The 23,205-nt window shown below is 35.1% G+C and overlaps 3 protein-coding genes across 11 annotated transcripts; 2 read left to right on the top strand and 1 right to left on the bottom strand.

Annotated features, from left to right (window-relative positions):
- Positions 1-1,329: 1,329 nt before the first annotated feature.
- LOC108457473 (GTP-binding protein BRASSINAZOLE INSENSITIVE PALE GREEN 2, chloroplastic) lies at positions 1,330-9,098 on the top strand. 4 transcript variants are annotated; one of them, XM_017756557.2, is made up of 5 exons: positions 1,330-1,442; positions 1,536-1,669; positions 1,766-3,147; positions 4,527-4,694; positions 5,279-5,805. In XM_017756557.2, the coding sequence occupies exons 2-5, from the start codon at positions 1,570-1,572 to the stop codon at positions 5,627-5,629; spliced, it is 2,001 nt and encodes a 666-aa protein (XP_017612046.1). In that variant the 5' UTR covers positions 1,330-1,442; positions 1,536-1,569; the 3' UTR covers positions 5,630-5,805. The 4 variants fall into 4 exon arrangements, with proteins under 4 accessions (XP_017612046.1, XP_052875416.1, XP_017612044.1 ...); XM_053019456.1 differs by lacking the exons at positions 1,330-1,442; positions 5,279-5,805 and adding an exon at positions 8,963-9,098 and having other exon boundaries at positions 1,457-1,669; XM_017756555.2 differs by lacking the exon at positions 1,330-1,442 and having other exon boundaries at positions 1,457-1,669.
- A 2,655-nt stretch (positions 9,099-11,753) lies between these two features.
- LOC108456923 (H/ACA ribonucleoprotein complex subunit 4) lies at positions 11,754-13,724 on the top strand. The gene has a single exon (XM_053019260.1). It carries the CDS (start codon positions 11,870-11,872, stop codon positions 13,547-13,549), a length of 1,680 nt encoding a protein of 559 aa, XP_052875220.1. The 5' UTR covers positions 11,754-11,869; the 3' UTR covers positions 13,550-13,724.
- Positions 13,725-17,111: 3,387 nt separating this feature from the next.
- LOC108457439 (calmodulin binding protein PICBP-like) lies at positions 17,112-22,285 on the bottom strand. Of its 6 annotated transcripts, none has more exons than XR_008270950.1 (4): positions 22,042-22,284; positions 21,654-21,960; positions 17,832-21,568; positions 17,112-17,465 (listed from the first exon to the last, which is right to left on the bottom strand). XR_008270950.1 is itself a non-coding variant. In XM_053019257.1 (3 exons), exons 2-3 carry the CDS (start codon positions 21,954-21,956, stop codon positions 17,897-17,899), a joined length of 3,975 nt encoding a protein of 1,324 aa, XP_052875217.1. In that variant the 5' UTR covers positions 21,957-21,970; positions 22,042-22,283; the 3' UTR covers positions 17,112-17,896. The 6 variants fall into 6 exon arrangements, 3 of the variants coding, with proteins under 3 accessions (XP_052875217.1, XP_052875219.1, XP_052875218.1); XR_008270949.1 differs by having other exon boundaries at positions 21,654-21,984; positions 22,042-22,283; XR_008270948.1 differs by having other exon boundaries at positions 21,654-21,970; positions 22,042-22,282.
- Positions 22,286-23,205: the final 920 nt, after the last annotated feature.

The following is a 23,205-nucleotide window of genomic DNA, read 5'->3' as shown; positions in this document are numbered from 1 at the left end:
GAGAGACAACTGCACGGTCATTATTAGTTAGTTCAATTTTTTAACATTCTTCAATTTTTAAACTAAAATTATAATGAAGTGATAATTTAAGTATTGATACGAGCAAAAATAAATAAATGCCAAAATATAAAATGAGTATAATGTCAAGGAAAAATAATAAATTAAGCCTATAGAAAATAATAATAAGTGATAATTTGGCATAAGAAATTCCAATTTCAATTTCAGAAAGGAAAAAAAATAGCTATGATAAAAAAAATACATTTTATCAATATAAAATACTAAGTGGGCTCTTTAATTTAGACTTGTCTATGGGTCGGGTCACTCGATTCGAAGGCTCATCCAAAAAATATGAGGATTTAGGTGAAAATATAGGTCCGAAAATAAGTTTGGATAAAAAAATGTTCATTTAGAAAACAAATCGAGTTTTGGATAAGGTTTTTCGGCCTTGAGCCCAACTCGACCAAAATTTGGAAAAAAAAATAACATTTATTGTTTCCTTGTTGTTTTTTTCTTATTGTTTTCTCACTATTTTACTATCAGAGCACTATTATGTTACTATTATTTTATTGTTATTGTTTGGATATTGTATAATTTTTATTTTATGGTTAATTTTGTTACTATTTTAGAGACATTTATTTATTAAGAAACATAAATCTTAGTGTTATTTAAATATGCATATTTTTTAAATTTATTTTAAATTTATTTTTTGATGTATTATATATTTTTTAAAAATAATATAAAAAATTTAATATGGGCAGATCAGGCCAAGCCCAAGTTTTAGCATTTTTATCTGGGCTAGGCTTGAGTAAAATCTTAAACCTATTTTTCGAGTCGAGTCCAATAAACGAGTATAAAATTGTAGTTGGGTTAAGTCGAAAAAGCTTACCCAAAGCCCGTCCCATTTAAAAAACGGACATTATTTTTTTTAAACTTATATTTTTATCCAAACATCACATTTTTCAAGCAAGACAACAAGTCTACATTGCCTATCAACCTTTGATGAATGCATAAGATTTACTTATTGAATCTATGATTTCTTTTTTCCAAAAAAAAAGGTTGGAATATGGTTTAAATTTGGATTAATGTAATTTTTGTTTCTAAAATTTAAAATTTAAAATTATGTTAATTTTAAAATTTAAACTTAATAATTAAATCTATTTTGATATTTAAACTTTAAAAATATAAAATATTCTAAAATTATAAGTAAAATCTCAAAGAGTCATAAGTCAAACTTTTATATTTTTTCAATTCAAGATAAAAAAATAATCAATTTACCAAATTCAAATACCAAAATAAATAAATAAATAGTTAAATTGTTTTTTAAAAAGTAATAATATCAAATTAAAACTGCTGGTTGCGGGGAAAAAAAATATTATGTTAATCCTCTACATTTTTGCCCATCGTAAGCCCTCCGGCTCGTTTTCGGTTTTGCTCTTTTGACGGTAATCTTATATGTTTTATTGGTACTCCAACTAGTTTTGTATTTTCATATGTTCTTTCTGATTTTCTCATCTCTTGATTTTTGGATTGGATAGATAATGAAAGTTGAAGTCTTTGTATCTTGAAGAAATGGCATATCTGTTATCAACAACAATGGTCAAGCTGACCCCTAAGCTCCATTACAACACCACAAGATGTATACTGAAAACCCCACTTTGTTTCTTCTCTGGTAATTGCCTTTGCTAATTGGTATGTCTGTATTGTCTTTTACTTTCTTTCATATGCTTAGTATACAGCCCAAGTTTCAAAAACACTACTTTTGCAGGAGTGGGTGACAGGAAGAATGAACGAAACAGAGTTTCTACTATTAGTTTAGCGGTAAAGGACCAAGCTTTTCATCGAACAACAGAGAAAATTCGTGGTAAAATTTCACCTAAAAGAGGAAAGAATCCGGTTTTGAGTGAGGGGAGAGATGAGGATGAGAATTATGGGCCTGTTTGCCCTGGTTGTGGAGTCTTTATGCAAGATAAAGATCCTAATATTCCGGGGTATTATCAGAAAAGAAAGGTTGTTGAGAAGACACTAGTGGAGAATGTAGAGGATCTGGACGAGTATTTTCAGGGTGAACTTGAAGGGTTGGATGATGATGATGATGATGTTGAAGAAGAAGAAGAAGAAGAAGAAGAAAAAGAGGATTTTGTGGATGAAGTTGAGGGAAAATTTGAGGGAAGTGATACAGAAGAAGATAATTTGGGAAAGGGGGATGAGTTTGATTGGGATTCTGATGAATGGGAAGCTAATTTTTTAAAAGGAGAGGATGATATAGAGTTTGATGGTTTTGCACCTGCAAGTGTTGGGTATGGTAACATTACAGACGAGATTATGGAGAAGGGTAAAAGGAAGAGATTGTCAAAAGCAGAAAGGAAAAGGATGGCTCGGGAAGCACAGAAGGAGAAAGAAGAGGTTACTGTATGCGCGCGATGTCATTCTTTGAGGAACTATGGACAGGTGAAGAACCAATCTGTTGAAAATTTGATTCCTGATTTTGATTTTGATAGATTAATAGCAACTAGGTTGATAAAGCCCGCTGGGAATGCTGGTGCTACTGTTGTCGTTTTGGTTGTTGATTGTGTTGATTTTGATGGTTCCTTTCCAAAGCGGGCTGCAAAGTCGTTGTTCAAGTTGTTGGAAAATGCCCAAAATGACTCCAAACTTTCCAAAAAGTTGCCAAAACTTGTTCTAGTGGCTACAAAAGTTGACCTTCTCCCCTCACAAATCTCACCGACTAGGTTAGATAGATGGGTTAGGCACCGAGCTAAGGCTGGAGGGGCACCCAAGCTTAATGGGGTATATTTGGTTAGTTGCCGTAAGGATTTGGGTGTGAAGAATTTGTTGGCATTCATAAAGGAATTAGCAGGTCCTCGAGGTAATGTGTGGGTTATTGGGGCTCAAAATGCTGGGAAGTCTACTCTTATCAATGCATTTGCTAAGAGGGAAAAGGCAAATATAACAAGGCTTACAGAAGCTCCTGTTCCTGGGACAACTCTTGGGATTTTGCGAATTGGTGGAATTTTGTCGGCCAAGGCAAAGATGTATGATACTCCAGGGCTCCTACATCCGTATTTAATGTCTATGAGATTAAACAGGGATGAGCAGAAGATGGTTGAAATAAGGAAGGAGCTAAAACCTCGGACATATAGGGTGAAGGCAAGTTTCCTCCTACTATCATCACTGTGCACATTTAGACCTTTTTCCCTTGATTTTTTTATTTTATTTTGTGAAGGTCTAGTTTTCAATTAAAATTGAACAGAATCCCGGTGCTTTAAACTTACTGAAGTTTTTAAAGTGAAAGTTGATTGTTGCATCTTATGATTAGTTGTTTATGAAATATGGGAGTATGATGTACTGCACATCAGGGATATAATGCATTGAAAGAGTTCATATCATTGATCTTGAGTTTTTTATTTGGCTGTATATTCATCCTCTTCCTCTGCATCTTCATTCTGCCTTCAATTAATTCGCTTCCGGGTTCTGGATCTTTATTCTTTATATAGTGCTTGTTTACAGTAACGAGAATAACTGAGTCTCTTATCTTTATTCATTATACCGTTTGTGTTTTCAGTAACAAGAATAACAAACAGTGTCCCTTTCCACTGCATAAGGTCAGCTATGCATGGACTATATGACACAATTACGTACTATTTTAGTCATTCTGTAGTAAGATTAATGAAAACAGGCCCTCTTTAATAGTACTCCATCCCCAATGTCTTATTTTCTGTGCCCCCTCCCTTTTTTGATGTGGCCACTCACAACCTTTTCTGGGGACATTTTCAGACATTTACTTCACATGCCTGAAGACCTGAAATGCGTCTCCATTTGCCCTTTTTTTTATCATCTGGCACTACCCTTACCTTCTCCGATATGAGGTCATTTCTAACTTCCTTTGTGAAGGTTTACAATATGATGAAGCTTGTTCCATAATATTTGTACCTTAATCTGTTTGAGAGGCCAAACCACATATTCTATAAGGGTGTTTATCAGCATTCTCTTTCGATGTGCAAACACCTAACGTGTCTCCACACTACCTCATTTGGTAATTTCTAACTTTTTATTATGATGGTTAGACCAAGATGAAGTTACTTTGAAAGATGGATGTTTCAATGAGTTTGAGGGGCCAAATCCAGTGCATTAGTTTATATGCCCCTTCATGGTCAACGACAATAGCTTCGTCTATTGATATATGGTCATAAGAGAATGTAGCAGGGAAAAGTGAACCCAGATGATAATAGATTGACAGATCTTGTGTCGTTTTGCTTAGTTAACATGGACCTGGACCTCCTTAGCTGAATGCTTTGTCATTCTATGCTGAAAAGTTCAATATTATATGTAAGAATAACTGGGATTTCCTTTCATTGTTTCCCTGTCACCTCTATGTTTTCCAGTGTTATCTTAGTTTCAATTGTCTGTTGTCCACGGTAATAAACCTTTGCAGCTTTTGTTGCTTCAAGCTTGCAATATTTTAAGGTAGCAATGCAACCAAATAGGGACATTATCAAGTCTAATGCTTAGATTTTTAAAATATGCAGGTAGGACAAGCTGTCCATGTTGGTGGCTTGATGAGACTGGATCTAAATTATGCTTCAGTAGAAACAATTTATGTTACAATTTGGGCATCGCCAAATGTTTCTCTGCACTTGGGAAAGGTTGAAAATGCTGATGAAATATGGAAGAACCATGTTGGTATCAGATTGCAGGTATATGTATACTTTTATTTCGTTCTCTTTTGTATTTTCTGTCCAACTTATGTTAATTGGTGATTGTTTCTCACTGTGCTGGTTGCATTAACTGCTACTCGAGGACCCTTCTAAATCAATAGGCTCTTAAACTGTTTTGAAGGGTGTCGTGTCATTTTATATGGTGTTTAAAGAACTAGAATAATATCCTCATAAAATCGAAATAGAAGAATATCGGTAAGGAAATTGTTTGGTCTTTGTTTCCACTTTTAGTGATCATTATTGCCTAAAGTTTGGTTGTTCTGCAACCAAGATTAAGGGACTTTCACTTTTAAAGAGAAGGATTTCTGGGAAGCTTGTTGTGCCTACCGAGAGAGCTTAATTGCAGTATGAGATCACTGGGAAATTTTGTACCTAGTTTAAGGGATTACTCGAGTAATTATTTCCTCTATAGCTTCTTTGAGGGAAATTATTGTATCCTGAAATGAAAATACATTGCTATGGAGATGACATTGCCTTTTTTTAACTGCATTTGACTATATAACTACAGTTATGGCATAAAAGATAAAAGGCCCTAATATTACTGTTTTTGACTTCCTCTTCAGCCACCCATTGGTGAAGACCGAGCTTCTGAATTAGGGAAATGGCAAGAGAGGGAAGTTAAAGTGTCTGGAAGTAGTTGGGATGTAAACACCATAGACATTGCAGCAGCTGGGTTAGGTTGGTTCTCCTTGGGTCTCAAGGGTGAAGCAAGTTTGGCATTATGGACATATGATGGTGTTGAGATAACCTTGAGAGAGCCGTTAGTCCTCGACCGGGCACCATTTCTTGAAAGACCTGGATTTTGGCTACCAAAAGCGGTATCTGATGCCATTGGCAGCCAAAGTAAATTAGAATCCCAAAAAAGGAAAAAGTTTGAGGAAAGTACAGACGACCTCTCTGAGGTTTCTGCTTGAGATGGATTAGTTATCGTAAAAAGTTGCGTTTTGTGTATGTTCTTTTCGGTCACATATTATAGGCTCAGGGAATTTGATCCTTGCTTATCTCAACTGTTGAAACTGAAATCTCCAAAAGCTTAACTACAAAGGCAGTGTACATTAGAAATTTATTGATTCCCTTATTGAAAGAAGAATTTTGATGGGGTCTTCTTTTTTATGTATGACACAATTACAGCAAATGAAATATTGGTAGGTCTGCTTTTCACTTAGTACCATTTGATTGGTTTTGCATGATTAGATGGTGCACTCTCTGTATCTAACTTGTGTTTTTTTAACCCCTTGGGTTCAGGTTAACTTAAAGCGAGTTGAATCCCGAATAAGAGAAAAGCCCTTTCAATCTTTATTTTTCCCATTCACAATATTTAAAACAAATTTTATTTAAAGAGCACCTAATTTCTTAGCACTTGCCGACAGGCATAGGAGGTTTTGAGCAGTTTTGATCCTTGGAAAATGAAAGGGGAAAGTGAGAAGGGGACTAATACTAATGTCAATTTATCTATCTATTTATAAAAGAATGAGTTTGGAGATATAGCCTTTATTATTTATTGTATTTTGAATTTGTTATTTTAAATCCTTTTTTTATTTGTAAAATTCATCATATTTCGGTTTTATTAAATAAATTTATCTAATAAATAACAATTTTATATTAGATAAAATTTATTTATAAATTATAATCTTTTATAGTATATATAAAAGCACGAGTTTAGAAAAACTTTTGGGCCGATGAAAATATCTTTTATCTTTTACCATATTACTAAATTGACATTTAAGTTTATTTTTATAATTTAATTTAGAATTATTAGTTATAAGTTATAACTCTATTTAAAAATAAGTTATGATAATTTTGTTCACTCTATAATATTATTATAACGTGAATAAAAGTCTTAAGTATACTAGCTACCAATAGATCAAAATAATTAATAATTAATGTTAAAATATTATTTTAAAATTTTGATATTTTTATTTTCGTAGTTATTATTTTAATAAAATAAAATTATATCTTAAATAAAATCTAAGTAAATAAATAGAAATTGAATTTATCTTTTAACTTTCACTTAATTAGTATTAAAGTTATATATCAAAAAAAATTTAAGTTTAGATCTATACAAGCCAGATTTATGACGTAATGGGTATCAAGAGGGACGAGCACGCTGTAGCTATTCACGTGAATAAAGGGGCACTCATGGAGGCATCACCTCAGGGTTTAAGTTGTATAAGTGCATTATCGAGTCTATGACTAGAGTTTTTACTGGACTATTGAGAACAAAAATTTAATGTTACATTATTAGGTTAATAGGAATTCTAATTTCTATTGGGTTTCAAATTCAAGTTGTTTAAGAAAATTTAAGTAAGCCATTTTCGTTGTACAGCACCCGATACCCGAACCTGGCGACCTAGCCAGGTAAGGGGCATTACAAGCTTGATTCATGAAATCTACCTAAGCTCGTTGTGCATTGTTATGTAATGAATTCAAATATTTTCCCATATGTGTCAAAAAAGCACAATTGCATCAATCATATACTTTTTTCCAATTACTAAAGCCATTATGAGTAAATGTAGTTGATTCAAAACAACTACTTGGATTGCTATTAAAAAGAAAACAAGACAAACAAACTACTGTATCTTTAGAAGGTGAATAATTCTAATTAGGAAAATTGTTTAAACCATGATAGTTGAAAATAACGAGAATGCTTTTTTGAATTAGAAGCAGGATATTCTGAAAGAATAGGTTGGTATGGTCCAGCCTTAATATAAGCTCTTCGAATTTCATCCCGCATATTAATCGGATACTCATATATTTGCTTACATAACTCTGGTTCACGTTATAAGTTAGACAAATCAAGGGTCTCATTTTCAACTCTAAAAATCTTAGAATGACAAGAATCAGAGTTTAAAGGAGCAAACGATGAAGGTAGTACGTTTATTTGTGATGCTTCTGAAGGTGATTGTGTCGTCTTTGTACTTTTCTTTTTTAAAAAATGAATCAATTGTTTTCAACTTCATAACTACAATATCTTAAAAGATAAAAAAATTAATAACTATTAAAATAAAATTAAACTATAAACTTTAAAACACAATAAAAACAATAGTAAAATTATAAAAAAGATGAAAAAAACCTTAGAAGATGAACTCGATGCTACATTTAGAGGACAAATGTTGATAGCAATAGTCGTTAATAGCAATAGGAAAAGAGACTTATTTTTCATTAGTTAACAAATTGAGTCTTAGCTCGATTGGCATGAAAATTGTTGCCAATGCAGAAAGACATAAGTTCGAGTGCGTTGAAGCGCATTATCTTCCTATTTATGGGTTGAAGAGAAGCTATGAGTAGTTTTAGTCATTGTGTCAAAAAAATTAAATATGATCAAAACCTATAAACCTTATGTAATGACTCTAAAGGTGGGTTTAGGTAAACGCACCGCCATACTAACCCACCATAAGATTATCTTAAAACTTCACGGGGAAGAAACCATACCCCAAATTGATACACTCAAAATCATCTTCCAAATTCCTCAAGTTTGGAAACTAAGGTATTATAAGCAATTGATTTAATAATGAATGCTTTGTGCCAAAGGTTGCCTCAGTTGTTGTTTCTACACTTATTTGAGTTGCACAACCGGAATACCCCATTACACTTAGGAATGATCTTCTATTTTAAAATCTCATCAATTGAAGTTGAACCCATGATCATTTTTGGAATCATAGGCCATTGAATAAGAGAGTCTGGGCAAAGAATTAGACCCTGAAACTGATGCGAACCTGGTTGCATCATGTTACGACCCAACTCTACAACACCGAGATTGGCCTAAGCGCGAGGGACCCAAGTGCAAAATGAAATCTAATTTTAGTTTGTTAATTTGTGTGCAGGTTTTAATTGACTAAATTTGGGGTGGAAACCATTGCTGGAATAATTGAAAAATCAAAGAAGTTCGATTCAAGTGTTCCATGCAATTTGCTACAAGCTCATTTAGCTCGTTCATAGCTCATTCAAGCTTATTGAGCCAACATTAATCGGTTTTAGCTTGTGCATCAATTTGTTGGAATATTTAATTTGGTTTCAGCTCAATTTTAGTTTTATTTATTTTATGTTTTTTGAGATAAATAATTTCTGGATTGAACTTTTAATATGTTTAGTTTAATTAATTTAGTTGTTTTAATTGCTTAAATACTTAGTTTAATTAATTAAGTTGTCTTGAATGTTCTTTAGTTGCTTAAATAATTTCGACATTTAATATGTTCCAACTTAATTAATTTGCTACAGCCATTTAACTTGTTTAATTGTGCTTATAGGTGAATTAATCATTGAATCAGCTGTTACATGGATTGGCATTAAAGGAAGAAATGAATTCAGCTGTTATGAAGATGAATTAAAGGCCAGTCGCTGTTATGAGCTTATTTAAGTAACCGTTTGGAGATTTTAATGGACAAGGAGTTGATTACACAAGCCATTCAGCTTCCAAACGTTTTTAAAGTGATAATGGCTGTTCAATTTTGTTCATTTACACATTGCATCAGTTTTCTTCAAGCATTCATACAAAGAGGTTGTTCGTGTGTCAAATTTAAGCCAATTATTGCTGCTGTCCATTCAGCTGCTTAAAGGATAATTAATAGGCTATTCAGCTCATTAGAGCTCATTATTAACTAATTTGGAAGATTAAATAAGTTGTCCATTGCTGTTGCATAAGTTAGAGTTCATCAAAGGTCTTTTAGTTTTAATTAGCTTAATTAAGTCCATCAATAACTCATTTAAGCTTATTAGTTTGTGTCCATTAGGTTGGAACATGTTCACCCTATAAATAGTTTGTTTTGTAATTATTTAAAAGAACTTTTTGTCAAATTATATGAACAAGTGTTCTTTTGTGAGATTTCCAATTCTCATAATTTTTTTCGGGTCTGACTTGACTTATCAAGCATAGCTTGTGGCGTCAATATTTCCTTTGTAAACCGAACTTATCACCTTTTGGTGTGTCCATCTACCTTCATCATTTTTTTTCACCTTAAGCAATATAAGTCTTGAGGCAATACTCTTTATAGTAAGTCTTGAGGCAATACTCTTTATAGTATTGACTCGTTCTTGAAGCTTGAGTTCTTATTTTCCATTCCACCCAATCTATCAATTATCCTTTTAATTCTTTTGTTAGCCGAATTCCCTATCCATTGTTTAATTATCTTTCTTTTCAACCTTTGTTTGTAGCCATTGTCTATCTTTTCCATTCCTTTTGAAACAAATCAAGTCTTACTCAAATTCACGATTGAGCAATTTAAACAACACGAATCATTATCGAAACTAGTTCGTATTAGAAACACCATTACCATTACCATTACCTTTCACCTTTTGACTATTTCTCTCTGTATGCTCTTTCTCTTCAGACGAAATTCTGACTTCCATAACTTTTTTTCCCCCCTTTTTTTAGGGTCTAATTTATTAAATTTACATATAGTTTATGTAATTTATAATAAATAAAAAATAAATGGGTAAAATTTAGAAATGGTCACTAAACTATCGACTTTGTTCTATTTGGTCACTCAACTATTAAAATTTTCGATTTAGCCATTAAACTTTTCCAAATTAAATATTTTAGTCAATCTTTCATTAGTTGCCGAGTAACAAAAAGACGACATGAATTTTTTTATTGGTCTAGTAAAAATTTAATCCTTTAATATTTACATATTCTATCTTTTGATCCTAAATATAAAAAAATTAACAAATTTAACCTCTAATGTTTACAAAATTTGTCTTTTAAATTCAATATTCAAAAAGCAAAATACTAAACTAATTTCATAAAAAAGCTTTAATATAATAAAGATATTAATTTATTTATGTAATAATTAAAACTCATTTACCAAATCACTAAATAATTACAGTTTTTCTTCCTAAATTTTGATTTAAAACATTTTAAAATAAAATTAAAAAATTAATTCTAGCATTTTCGTTTTAATTTTGTTAAATTTAATAATCACAATTTAATCTTAAATTAAAATGTGGTATACTTTTTAACTCTGTTTGGAGTAAACATAATGGAATCTTATTTTTGTACATCATAAATATTTTTCAAATTAGTTCCATGGATGACAAAGTGGTAGTGGAAAAATGAAAACAAGGGCACAAAACTAATCTAACAAATGTGGTCCAATCAGACAAAGTCAACCTATCACACTTTCATAAACCCAAAAATAAAGTAGAATGTAACTAGATAAATAATAATTTTAAAATTTTAAAAATAAATTATTTAAAAGAATAAAACAAAATTTCCACATTAGATGATTAAAAAAACTATATCACTACACATATTATATTTTAACTTATTTAAAATTTTCATTCATTTATGAAAGCTTAACTTAGAATATAGTAAAAAACCAAACATGTTAACAATGCCCAAACTCCAGTTCACAGTCATTGTCTTGTCTTACATCTCTTTCTCACTTTCACCGATAACAAAATTGAAGTATTTTATTAATCAAATAAAATATTCACAATATTTTTTTAAATTTTATATTTATAAGCATAAAAAATATAAATAAAATAAAAACATTGAATTTTCTTTTCAAACAGTAAATAATAGTATAATTCGTTTCAACACACTTAAACCCATATCCTCCTCTATTGATAACAAATAATATCTATGCCAGTCAAACTAAGATTTAATTGACATTTTTATTACTTGTTATATAACTATACTTGTTGTAAAAGCTTTTGATTGGTGAGTTAATGTCACGGGTTAATAGGTATCAATCGAGTTAGTAAAAAGCTAATACATCATTTCTATTATTGTGATGACAAATTTATCTTTACATATTTTATATAAAATTTAAATAAAAAATTTAAAATTAACATATTCATTGAACACATGTTTAAACAATTTTTTATCAATACACTAATAATCATTATTAAATAAATTTAAAAATAAAATATTTTTTCACTCACCTATAATCTAGTGTAGTTTATAGATTTATTTTAAATACAGAGAATAGGCAAATCCCCCACTCTCATAAAAAAGAAAAAGAAAAAGGAAATGTAGGAGTAGTAGAAATGGCAGCAGCCCAGCCCATAATTAAAACCTCCAAAACCCTAACCCTATAAATCCTTTCCATTTCCTTTCTCCTTCCTTACCGTCACTTCCTCTCTCCTTCACCCTCCCTAAAACCCACTCAAAAACCCTAATATACATTTACACACACACACACACTAAGGCAACCATGTCTGAGGTTGAGCTCTCTCGCTCAGAAAAGAAAAAGCACAAGAAAAAACCCGCGGCTGATGCTGAAGCCAAAGAGTCCGACCAAGATTTCATGATCAAACCCCAGACCACCACTCCTTCCATCGACACTTCCCAGTGGCCTATCCTTCTCAAAAACTACGACCGCCTCAACGTTCGAACTGGCCACTACACTCCTCTTCCCTCCGGTTTCTCTCCCCTCAAGCGTCCCCTTGCTGAGTACATCAGGTACGGTATTTTGAACCTTGATAAACCTTCTAACCCTTCCTCTCATGAAGTGGTTGCTTGGATTAAGCGTATTTTGCGGGTCGAAAAGACTGGCCATAGTGGAACTTTGGACCCCAAAGTCACTGGGAATCTTATTGTATGTATCGATAGAGCCACTCGGCTTGTTAAATCCCAGCAGGGTGCAGGCAAAGAGTATGTCTGTGTTGCTCGCTTGCATTCCAAAGTGCCCGACGTGGCCAAGGTTGCTAGGGCTCTTGAAAGTTTGACTGGAGCTGTTTTTCAGAGGCCGCCCTTGATTTCGGCCGTTAAAAGACAGCTTAGGATTCGAACTATTTACGAAAGTAAGCTTCTTGAGTATGATGTGGATAGGCATTTGGTTGTTTTCTGGATTTCTTGCGAGGCGGGTACTTATGTTAGGACTATGTGTGTTCATTTGGGATTAATTCTTGGGGTTGGTGGGCATATGCAGGAACTTAGGAGGGTTAGGTCTGGGATTTTAGGCGAGAAAGATAATATGGTGACCATGCATGATGTTATGGATGCTCAATGGGTTTATGATAATTATAGAGATGAGACTTATTTGAGGAGGGTGATTATGCCTCTTGAAGTCCTTTTGACTAGTTATAAGAGGCTGGTTGTGAAGGACTCTGCTGTTAATGCTATTTGTTACGGGGCGAAGTTGATGATTCCTGGATTACTGAGGTTTGAGAATGACATTGAAGTTGGGGAGGAAGTTGTGTTAATGACGACGAAAGGAGAGGCAATTGCTCTGGGAATTGCTGAAATGACCACTGCGGTTATGGCTACTTGTGATCACGGTGTGGTGGCAAAGATTAAGAGGGTAGTTATGGACAGGGATACTTATCCGAGGAAGTGGGGCTTGGGGCCAACTGCATCCATGAAGAAGAAATTGATTGCAGAAGGCAAATTGGATAAGCATGGAAAGCCAAATGACAGCACTCCTAAAGAGTGGTTGAGAAATGTCGCGTTGCCAACTGGTGGGGATTCTATGGTTGCCAGCCTAGCAGCTTCTGCTGAACCTGCGGTGGTGGAAAAGGAAAAGGAAGATGGAGAGGGGCGCAAGCGCAAATTGGATGACAGCAGTGATAGCCCTGCTCCGGTTGTTGCTAAGAAAGCCAAGGTTGAGGAAGGTGAAGCTGAAGTTGAGAAGAAAGAGAAAAAGAAGAAGAAACATAAGAAGAGTGAAGAGGATGCTGATGCTGAAACTGAAGAGAAGGTTGGGAAGGAAAAAAAGAAGAAGAACAAGGATAAGGTTGAAGCTTCTTCACCAGATACAGAGAAGTCTGAGAAGAAGAAGAAGAAGAAGAGCAAGGAGAGCGAGGAAACTCCTGTTGCTGTTAATGGTGCAGGGGATGATAAAAGCGAAAAGAAAAAAAAGAAGAAAAAAAGTAAAGATGCAGTAGAGGCGTAGGTGATGAGGTTTTAAAACATTTCCTTTTAGTAGGAACTCAAATTGTTTTGCAGTTGTATGTTTGGTGCCTACATTAACCTTTTTAAGAAGTGTTTTGCAGTTTCTCAATGTAGGTTTTGGCATAAACAATTTTATGATTTACTTTTATGTAATGGAATGCGTTCATTATCTGCAATGTTTTTCTTTTATTCCACATCATTATTTGGCTGCCTATCATCTCCACCTGTCTTCATCTAACCATTTTCAGGAGATTTGTTCATTGGATGAAGAGATAATATTAAGTTATGAAGTAAATGCTTTGACATGGCTTTGCTGTATAGATGAATGTGTGTCTTCATTTGTGATGAAAACATGGTCGCCATTGCTAATTATGATTAACTTGTGAATATGCTGCGCATGTCTGCTTATGGGTTTTGCTGCTATTGTTATCTTCATCTTTTGAGTAAAGCTTATTAATGATAGTAATCACAACAATGATTATTCTCATTGCAAATAGCAAAATGTATTTTATTTTCATGAGCAGAGATCTTCAACCTCATGGTTAAAGGGTGGTTAAAGGATGAGATGAGTAACTTATCGCAGGAAAAGAGAAACATATTTTCATATATAACTAAATAAGAACGACCAACTAATAAATATAAGTTTTGTTCCTTTTACTCAATGCTGGTCCTAAAACGGGGTGGGCGACGTAAGTAATTTTTACGTACTTCCAAAGTGCTGCAGGAAGATTCCGACCAAATATGTTGCCATTTCGTTTGGTTGTAATTTAATTTAATGTTGTAGGATTTCAAGTGATGAAGCCAAATCTCACATCGCCATGGGTGTGGCCACAGTTTTTGGGCTGAGCTCAATCAACTACTAGGGGAAACAATTTCTTGGCTTTCTTTTTCTTTGCCCCATTAATCCTACGAAAAATGAAAAGCTGTATTTGATTAGCTTTTCAAAAGAATTGAAGCGCCATGGGTATCATATTATAACTCCGCTCTATTACGGGGTAAAACTAAAATTAGGAAACTAAAATAATGACTAAACATTGTTTTTAGTATGTAGGGTGTTAATGAAAACGATACATATCAGTTAATGAAACACTGCACTTAGGAAGAAATTAAAGAAACAATGCACTTAGGGAGTAACGGTCATAACTGTTAAAGGGCTAACGAACTTTTGCAACGGTCATTTCCTTCCCTCTTTAAACAACTGCTATTGGTGGGAGAATTGATTTACCAGGTGAAGTAGAGTGAGAAGGCACAGGCAGAGATCGAGGAAAACTACCAACACTAGGAAAAAGAGTCCTCTTCTGAGAATGGAGAAGGATAGTCTCCACTTGTCTCGCGATCTGGAAGCCCTCAACTAAGGATTGAGGCTTAAACAACTGTAGATACCGTCCAATTTCCAATTTCAGATTGCTGGTGAAGATACTCAATGCATATGACTCGGGCAGTTGCAGCTGATTCAACAAACTGAGAAATGCATCATGATATCGCTCCACGGTTCCTTGCTGCTTCAAGGTGACTAACTCAGCCATTGGATCTTGAAAGAGGCTGGATCCAAACCTCTCCTGCAGGCTACGAGTATAACAGGTCCAGTTCAGCTTGTGCAACCCCCCTGTAAGTGTAAAAATGATGCCAGTCCAATGCCCTTCCTTCAAGGTGAAGCATTATTGTGCGAACTTTAGCATTGTCTGGCACTCCCTCTACATCAAAATACTGTTCAAGTTTAGACCATCAACCTCGAAAATCTGTCCCATCGAATCGAGGGCAATCAAGCTTATGAGATCCACCAAGACCGTCAAATTGATCCAATCGAGACTGCATACCCGCACTCCCCATATCTAACAAGAGATCATGAGATGGGCCACCAGTGGGGGCTTCAAGTGGATATTTTTGGAGTAAATTCAGGTGAATCCTCTCCCAAATAGGGCGAAGCCAGAACAATCTTTTAGAGGGGGCCGAATAAAATTTTAATTTTTTATAGTCTATATATTTATAATTTTTAAAAAGATTAAACTAAACTTTTATAATTTTAAGAGTCAACGTAAAATTTTATTTTTACTAATTTAAAATTTTTAAAAAAATTTAAAAGCTTAAATAATAATTTTATATTTTAGGGAGTGGGCCCATGCCACCGCCTCTAGATTTGCTACTGCTCCCAAAATCCCCTTGCTCTTAGTTGGAGCAACTGCATTACTAACAACAGGGGTCGGATTCTCCAAATATTGCGCAAACAAATTATGAAGTTCAAATCTCAACTCACTTCCTTGAATTTGGTCTCCAACTTAGAATCCAATTGTGCGAGTTCACCTCGGAGCTTAGTGACCTCCTGTTGTAGTAGACCAACATTCTTTTGCACCTGAGTTGTGACCCCATGGCCAATTATGGAGGATCATTTGAGCTCTGATACTTTTGTTGCGGGTTGAAATCGAAAGAGAAAAAAGGAGGAAGATAGGAGAATCAAGAGAGAGAGATGAAAACTGAATTGACAACCAAATTCATAGCTGTTTCCCCCTCCTACAGTAGTGGTTTAAAGAGGGAAGGAAATGGCCATTACAAAAGTTCGTCAGCCCTTTAACAACTACGACCATTATTCTCTAAGCGCACCGATTCATTAATTCCTTACTAAGCGCACCGTTTCATTAAATCGATACGCACTATTTTCATTAACACCCTCTATACTAAACGCGCCGTTTAATCCTTATTATTTTATTTTTCTATTTCAGTTTTACCCTGTAACACGCTCACCTCTTTCCTTTTCCTTAGATTGCAATCAATTTGTTTCAAAGGTAGAGCTCTGGAACTGGAACTGGGACTGCGACTGGGACTGGGACCACTAGGATACAGCTTTAAGTTTTACTTGACTTCTCCGACCTTCATGAATTCTTTTTCCCAATAATATTGTTGTTTGATTAATATGAGTGATATCTTTGGATTTATAACCCTGCAAACATGAATTCCCTACACTATAGCTTGATGACCTCTGTTCGAATTCCCAACATTTAGATTCTACTTGGATTTTTCTTTTTGTTTTTCCTATTTCTCTGTATGTGTTGTTCCATCTGGAAGTTGTTTATTGACTAGATCAGTTTCTGCTGCCTGCCACCACGCAGTCATCAAACCGTACCGCATTCTTGGATTAACTTGAAAATGAATTATCCTACATGGATTTGGTCAGGGACTGAATCAGGCATCTGCTATCGTACTACACATGACATGCCTTCTCTTTTTCACATACACAAAAATCCTATTAACTTATCAAAGTATTTTGATTGTTACTGAATCCTTAATTTGGTTTAATTTTTTCATATCATCAAAGGGAACTCATCTCCTCTTGTTCAACTCAAAATTCCCTTTTTAAGTATTTTTCCATGTTTTTGTTTCCTATCTAATTCTCTGTGGACTTACTATATGGTGCTGCTGCTAGACGTGTAATGTTTAGGGCGTTCATTAACACTTAAAATGTATTTGGACGACAGTGCAAGGGTGTGATATTTTGGTTCACTTAGTAAATGATTCTTCAATGACATCTTCTCCTATAACTTACGCAAAAAATGCTGCTACCAGGTAGATTTCGATTCAATCTCTTACTGCAGTTGGTAAAGATCCTCATTCAGACAGGCATGATGTTATCTCTGACATCCATAACCATTTATCAGAACAATTGCTCTAGTTTTCAGAAAGGACTAACAACACCATACTTATACAAGTACACATATGGTATTCTTATTTTTCTTTCCCATCATAAGCATGCTCAAAATATACTTTGAGGTTTCAGAAAAAATATGGAACTTGCAACTTCTCAGACTCTTAAATCTACCTCCTAATTTCTGTTCTTTTCCTACTGTGATGTTTCACCCGAATGAATTGATGCTTCTGTTTCATTCAGATTGACCGTATGAAATGGCCACTTCTTTTGGTCTTACCTGCAAGATTATTCGGCAGGAAAAGATAATGAAGTTTCACCATCATTGCAAAGAGTTCAAATTTTCACTTGAATAAAAGATAATAGCAGCCCACTTTTATCCCATATCAATGAAATTTCCTTATGAATGCTCTACCAAGTGAGGTTCTAAACTTTCAAAGACTTACTCTGAAATTTCATAATAATATCATTTTAGTTTAAACAAAATCAGGTATAAAAATGGTAGGCTCGTTTGTGTGCTTTGTACTTATGAGTTCCTTGTATTAAAAAGTGCTTTAGCTTCTTTCTCTGTTGCTATACAGATTCCTTATTGTTAAAATCATCTTTCCCAGAAATGATGAAGAAATGCAGGGTTCTTGGTGCTTACCTTGTGAACTGACACCAATTTGACTGGTTGTTGCTGGAGGAGGTATATCTGCACTTTGGATGATTTCAACTTATAGCCGGAATGACGGTCTCAAATGCTTCGACAAGCAGCCCTACTCGCCTCTTCCTTTCTGGAGTTAGTTTAGCAACCACTTGTTGAAGTGCATAATCTAACATCCATTCTTCAGCATTTTTTCTGTCTCCCATATTCTGATGCCTTAGGAGAACTTTCTCTGATTCTGCTGCAGGATCTAGGGGCAGGTATCGAGGTCCCCTTGGGTTAAATTCTCTGACTTTTTCCAATGCCTTGACAAATCTCCTGAGGAGGATTAATTTTTTCAGATTGCTCCAATTTCTCTGCACTCTCTTCTTCGATTTAATTCCCTCATCTTTCCCTCCTTTTGCTTCCATTTTGGTGTTGACATTTTCAGAACTCCATGTTTTCTCTTTAGAATTCAAGGTTGAACAAAGTTCTGTTCTTATGGTTTTAGCTTCTTCAGAAGTCTCTTTAGCAGAACCAGCAGAACTGGAGATGATTTTTACCTCCTCTTGACCATGTTTCTTCTCAGGAAGTTCTTGATCCGGAACTACATCACCAATTACTGATTGATTATCTGATGTGCCTTGTTGAATTTCTGGGAGAGGTATCTCATCAATGGCTTCTTCTACCAGCTTTATAATCTCATTGTTGCAGTCTGGTGAGTAATTCTCAATCATGTCCTGACCTGCTGCAAATGAACTGTGACCATTTGTGTCGTTCTCTCTAGAATGTTTGCTGGCATCATCGCCTTGTACTTCCTCATCCGATAAACTCTGAAGCCGTTGTGATCCATTTTCCGTGGCACCACCTGACACCATGTGCTTATATATTAAGTACCAAAGCCTCGTGTATTTTTGTCTTTCCGACTTAGAAATATCAGCTGCGAAATATGACTCGGGTTGTTCAAGTGGTGAATGGAGGAATTTATATTTTGGCTGAACTCCTTCACCAATTTCTGTTGGCCATCCCGGTGTACCAGGTTGCTGATCAGGTGAATTACTTGAGTCACCAGATTCCAAATCCATCTCCTTTATATCAAATTCAGAACCCGAATTGCAGACTTCTGAGCTATGAGCTGAAATTTTTTCCTTCGGGATAACTTCTTCATTTACTGGGAAAATTTTGTCATGAGAAGTCCTTATTGCATCCTCATCAGTTAAGGACTTATCAGCTGGTCTGAGTTTTTCAAGTTCTGACAAAGAGAGGTCGACAATTGAAACTTCATTCCCATTATTTTCACCAACTGCATTAGTATCTTCTTTGTTCATGTCTGTACCGCTCATTTCTGAGCCTGCTACAGACAACGGTTGTTCTTTGCTGCTACAAAGAAGACTTGTTTCTTTAGAATCCGGAGATGATTTTGTCAATTTCTGGTATGCTATATTGGATTCAGTGACTTGGCCACGATCATCTGTGGAATCCATTTCAGACTGCAATAGTTTTTCCGGGGAGATTTCTGAACCATTTTCATTTGGCATGCCAGCACCATTGTCAACTGAGAACTCATTATAGGCTTGAACAGAAGTTGTAGGAGAAGAAGCTGCTGCATTGGACCTCACATCATCTCCATTTTCTGCTGGGATGACGGTTTCAAAAGCTTGTACCAACATAGCAACTTTTCTTTTCTGAGATGGAGCCAGTGTTGAAATCACTTGACGAAGTGCATGGTCAAGCATCCATTCCTCGGCGTTTTTTCTCTCTTTCTCAGTTTGATGCCTCAGTTGAATTTTTTCTGCTTCTGGGTCTTTGGCTGTAGGAAGATAACGTATTGTTTTTGGCTTTAAGTTCCTCACCTTCTCTAATGACTTGACAAATCTCCTGAGGATTATGATCTTTTTCAGATTGCTCCAGCTGCTTGGGATTTGCTTGTCAGACATTTTTCCTTCCTTTGGGGCTGCTTTCACTTCTTCAGATGCAATTTCTTTATCACCTTTAATCTTCATTTCTTCTTGATTCTGTACCATACACTCTTCAATGGAATTAGAGGAAGTTGAGATGTTCTCTTTGCCTTCATCTTGCTTCTGATACAAGAGCTCCTGTTCTGAAGTTTTCTCACTAACAATTGTTTGATCATCTGATGGATGGTCTGGAATTTCAGAGAGGATCTTGTCAAATGCTTGCTGTACCAGCTTAATGGCATCACTTTGGCTGAACTCAAGCTTCCGGTTGCTTGCATCATGATCATTGATGCTCGTGGCCTTATCTTCCTGTAAAATTTCCTGACAAGAGTCATTCTTTCCATGTGTATGATGCAGATCGTCTACTTGTTCTTCTGCATTCGTTCCAGGACGAGGAGTTTGAATTTCAGGTTCAGCATCAAGACCTGTGACCATATGCCGGTATATTAATTTCCAAAATGTGAAATTCTTCTGATTTTCCATCTCTGTTTTGCGTGCCACGTCAGTACTACTAGTAGAAGCCATACGATCTCTAGGTTGCAGGATTCCACTATCAAGGTCCGAATCTTCTTTCTTATCGATGGTTGAAGCTGGTTCTTCCATCATCCCAGTAACAGGAGCATCATTAATATCTTTGTGAGATTCTTTTCCCATTGGAACACAGGCATTGCAGGTGTCATCTGGCTTCAAGGACAAATTGGCAAACTGTGATGGGTCTCCAAACTCTTGTGAAGTAACATCTCCACCTTCGGGACGGCCCGGTGCGTGAATGGACTTACGGTCTCCATTGTTGATTCTTCTAGTCTCTTCGATGTTGGTGCCAGGGGTATCACATTTTGCCTTTTGTTGTTCTCCAATTCCACTGCAATCAACATCAATGTGTTTGAATGCTTGAAATGTCCCTGGACTTTGCTGTCCTACTTTAAGCGGGTTATTACTTTGCTGCAGATGCTCTTCATGACTTGGACATGATGATTCACCAGGCACACTCTCGGCCAAATCTACAAAATCACTGCCCTCCATTCCCTCCGTTGCTGGTATGGAAGGGATCTCTCTGATATCAACAGTTTGTTGAAATGCAACCCCAAGATCCCCATCAGGGACTCCTTTCTCTGTCTGGGCTCCTTTCTTTCTATTACCAGAGGTTTGACGGTGGTCTGGTTTCAAGCTTTTCTGGCTCTTGGCGGCCCGCCTCCTCATCGAGACAAACCTCCTTAATAGAGGTTTGTCACCATGGTGATGACCATGAAGAGAGCAATAACTGTATCGGCAGACATTCAAGACTGCAGTTCCATCGGATTCATTTCCTCCTGGTTTAATCTCTAAATGATCTGGAAATTTGGAAGCTTTGAGTGTGGAGGAACAGGTAGCTCTCTCTACGTTTGGGTCTGAAATGGAAGAGCATTTCTTTGTCCTCTTAGATCTTAAACTTGCCATTTTAGTTAACTTCTTCATAGGTCCTAAACTAGATGTTCTTACAACTCTAACGGACTTATTACCAGGATAAGCTAACTGTATTGCGTTTGCAGAAATGTTGTTATCCTGATCACTGCTATCGAAACTAGATCCAGAATAACAGGAACTCGCTTGTAACTGCTCCTTCTTCATATCAGAACTAGTTTCATTCAAGTAATGAGTTGATGAATCTTGAGAATTTACCTCTCTCCTAGATGATTTCTTCCCTTTCTTCTTCAACTCAGTTCCTCCAGAAAATTTCATCTGTGGCCTTCTGAATTTCATGCTGGACTTTCTGGTTACACTTCTAAGAAGCTTAAAACCCGATTCTGCTGTCGGTAATACCTGTCCATACGAAGCAAGTTTGGCTTATCAATAACTTGAATTTTCACAACAATTAATAAATAGCATGAAAACTTTGTCTACTTGCCTGAAAATTCTCCGACTTTGTGGCATGGATATGATTTGGTGACGCATCAGACATGTCTATAGGAGTAGATTGTTCCGAGCTTGCTGCATATCTTGATAACTTGGATCGAAATTGATTTCCCTTTCTTGCTGATGGAACTCTTGAGAGCTTGATTGATCTCAGTTTCTTCATCTTCTTCTCTACTTGTATTTTGTCTTTGTTTCTGCCACCCTGATTGTCCAAAGATGATTGAGTTGTAGTGGACATCGTTTCTGATTCCATGGAATAATCAAGATCTGCTTCAGCATGAAACTTGCCACCCATCGTCCTTGGAATCTCTAAAAACAAACAGCTAGAGATAGATTGAATGGGAAAATTGATGTTTACAAGGAAGATTCTTATTTATTACCTGTTATTCAGGTGCACTGCATTCAAAGTGTGGAGGATGTCTTAAAACCGGATGTCTTAAAACCAGACAATTTTAGGAGGTTGAGTTTTGGCTGTGGATGCGTTTTTTGAATATGACTTGTAGAATTGGAGGAGATGAGATGCCTTGACTTGTACAAAGGTGGAGACTATTGACTTGATCTTTGTTGACCCCATCAATGCCTTTGGTTGGTGGACCCTTTTATTCCTTTACATAAATCAATTCATTATAATTTAATAGGAAAGGAAATAAACTTATTATCATGTTCAAAAGTCTATAAACCATGTGGACCAACACTATTATTGCTTTTACCAGATGTTACCAGGTGGCAGAGTGTTGCTGCTCCATAATTTCATTTATACCACTTTCTGTTATTCTCTATTAAACAAAATATGGTATTAATCGATTTGCTTGACCGATTGAGCTACATGAATATGTATTTTTGTGTAATTAGAAAATTTCGACCTAAATCGTAAAAATTATTTCCTGTAATTTGTACTAATCATCATCAAATAAAATGAAAGAAATTCAGCATTAAAAAAAGAAAGAAAAGGAAAACTAGGAGAGAAGTATGCCTTCTTAAATAACTATTCCTCTGACTTTTATTGCTGATTGATAGATTGAATCAAATAAAGAGGTTGAGATTTGAGGGCTAACAGGTAATGGTGCCCACAGCACAGCTGACAAAAGGAGTGAAGAAAACCGTGTGGGTTCTCTCGCTACAATTGGGAGCACCGCCAGTCTATCTCTTTCATCATTCTACATTTTCTTGAATTAACTACAATATTATAATTATTTGAATTTTAATTTATAAATTCATAATATTTAAAATTGTTTTATATAAAAAAAAATTTTGAACTGTAAAAGAGAAGAGAATGTTATATAGTAGTAGTTTTATAATTTAATAACTTAAATGAAAACTTTTAAAAAATTTTAATGATCATTTTATAATTTTTAAAGTTGATTAATAAAAAATAAACTTACTAATAATTTAATGATCTTATATGTAGTTTATCCTAATTTTTTTATTATAAATTAGAGAGAAGAACCACAATAATTTAAATCTTGATTTCGGAATTGTATTAATTATTGAAACGACACAAATGAAATTTTGTCAAAATGTGTTGACCATTGATCTGCTAACTT

Source organism: Gossypium arboreum, chromosome 9, assembly GCF_025698485.1.
Source record: "Gossypium arboreum isolate Shixiya-1 chromosome 9, ASM2569848v2, whole genome shotgun sequence".
In the NCBI taxonomy this organism is placed as follows: Eukaryota; Viridiplantae; Streptophyta; class Magnoliopsida; order Malvales; family Malvaceae; genus Gossypium; species Gossypium arboreum.
Note: the sequence above shows the minus strand (reverse complement) of the source record. Positions and strands in the feature narration are given on the sequence as shown.

Coding starts and splice junctions, on each gene's coding strand:
- LOC108456923 (XM_053019260.1), top strand. CDS start 11,870: ATGTCTGAGGTTGAGCTCTCTCGCTCAGAAAAGAAAAAGCACAAGAAA.
- LOC108457473 (XM_017756557.2), top strand. CDS start 1,570: ATGGCATATCTGTTATCAACAACAATGGTCAAGCTGACCCCTAAGCTC. Junction 1,670..1,765: donor CCCACTTTGTTTCTTCTCTG/GTAATTGCCTTT, acceptor CTACTTTTGCAG/GAGTGGGTGACAGGAAGAAT. Junction 4,695..5,278: donor ATGTTGGTATCAGATTGCAG/GTATATGTATAC, acceptor CTTCCTCTTCAG/CCACCCATTGGTGAAGACCG.
- LOC108457439 (XM_053019259.1), bottom strand. CDS start 21,956: ATGGGTGGCAAGTTTCATGCTGAAGCAGATCTTGATTATTCCATGGAA. Junction 21,569..21,653: donor CAAAGTCGGAGAATTTTCAG/GCAAGTAGACAA, acceptor TCGTATGGACAG/GTATTACCGACAGCAGAATC.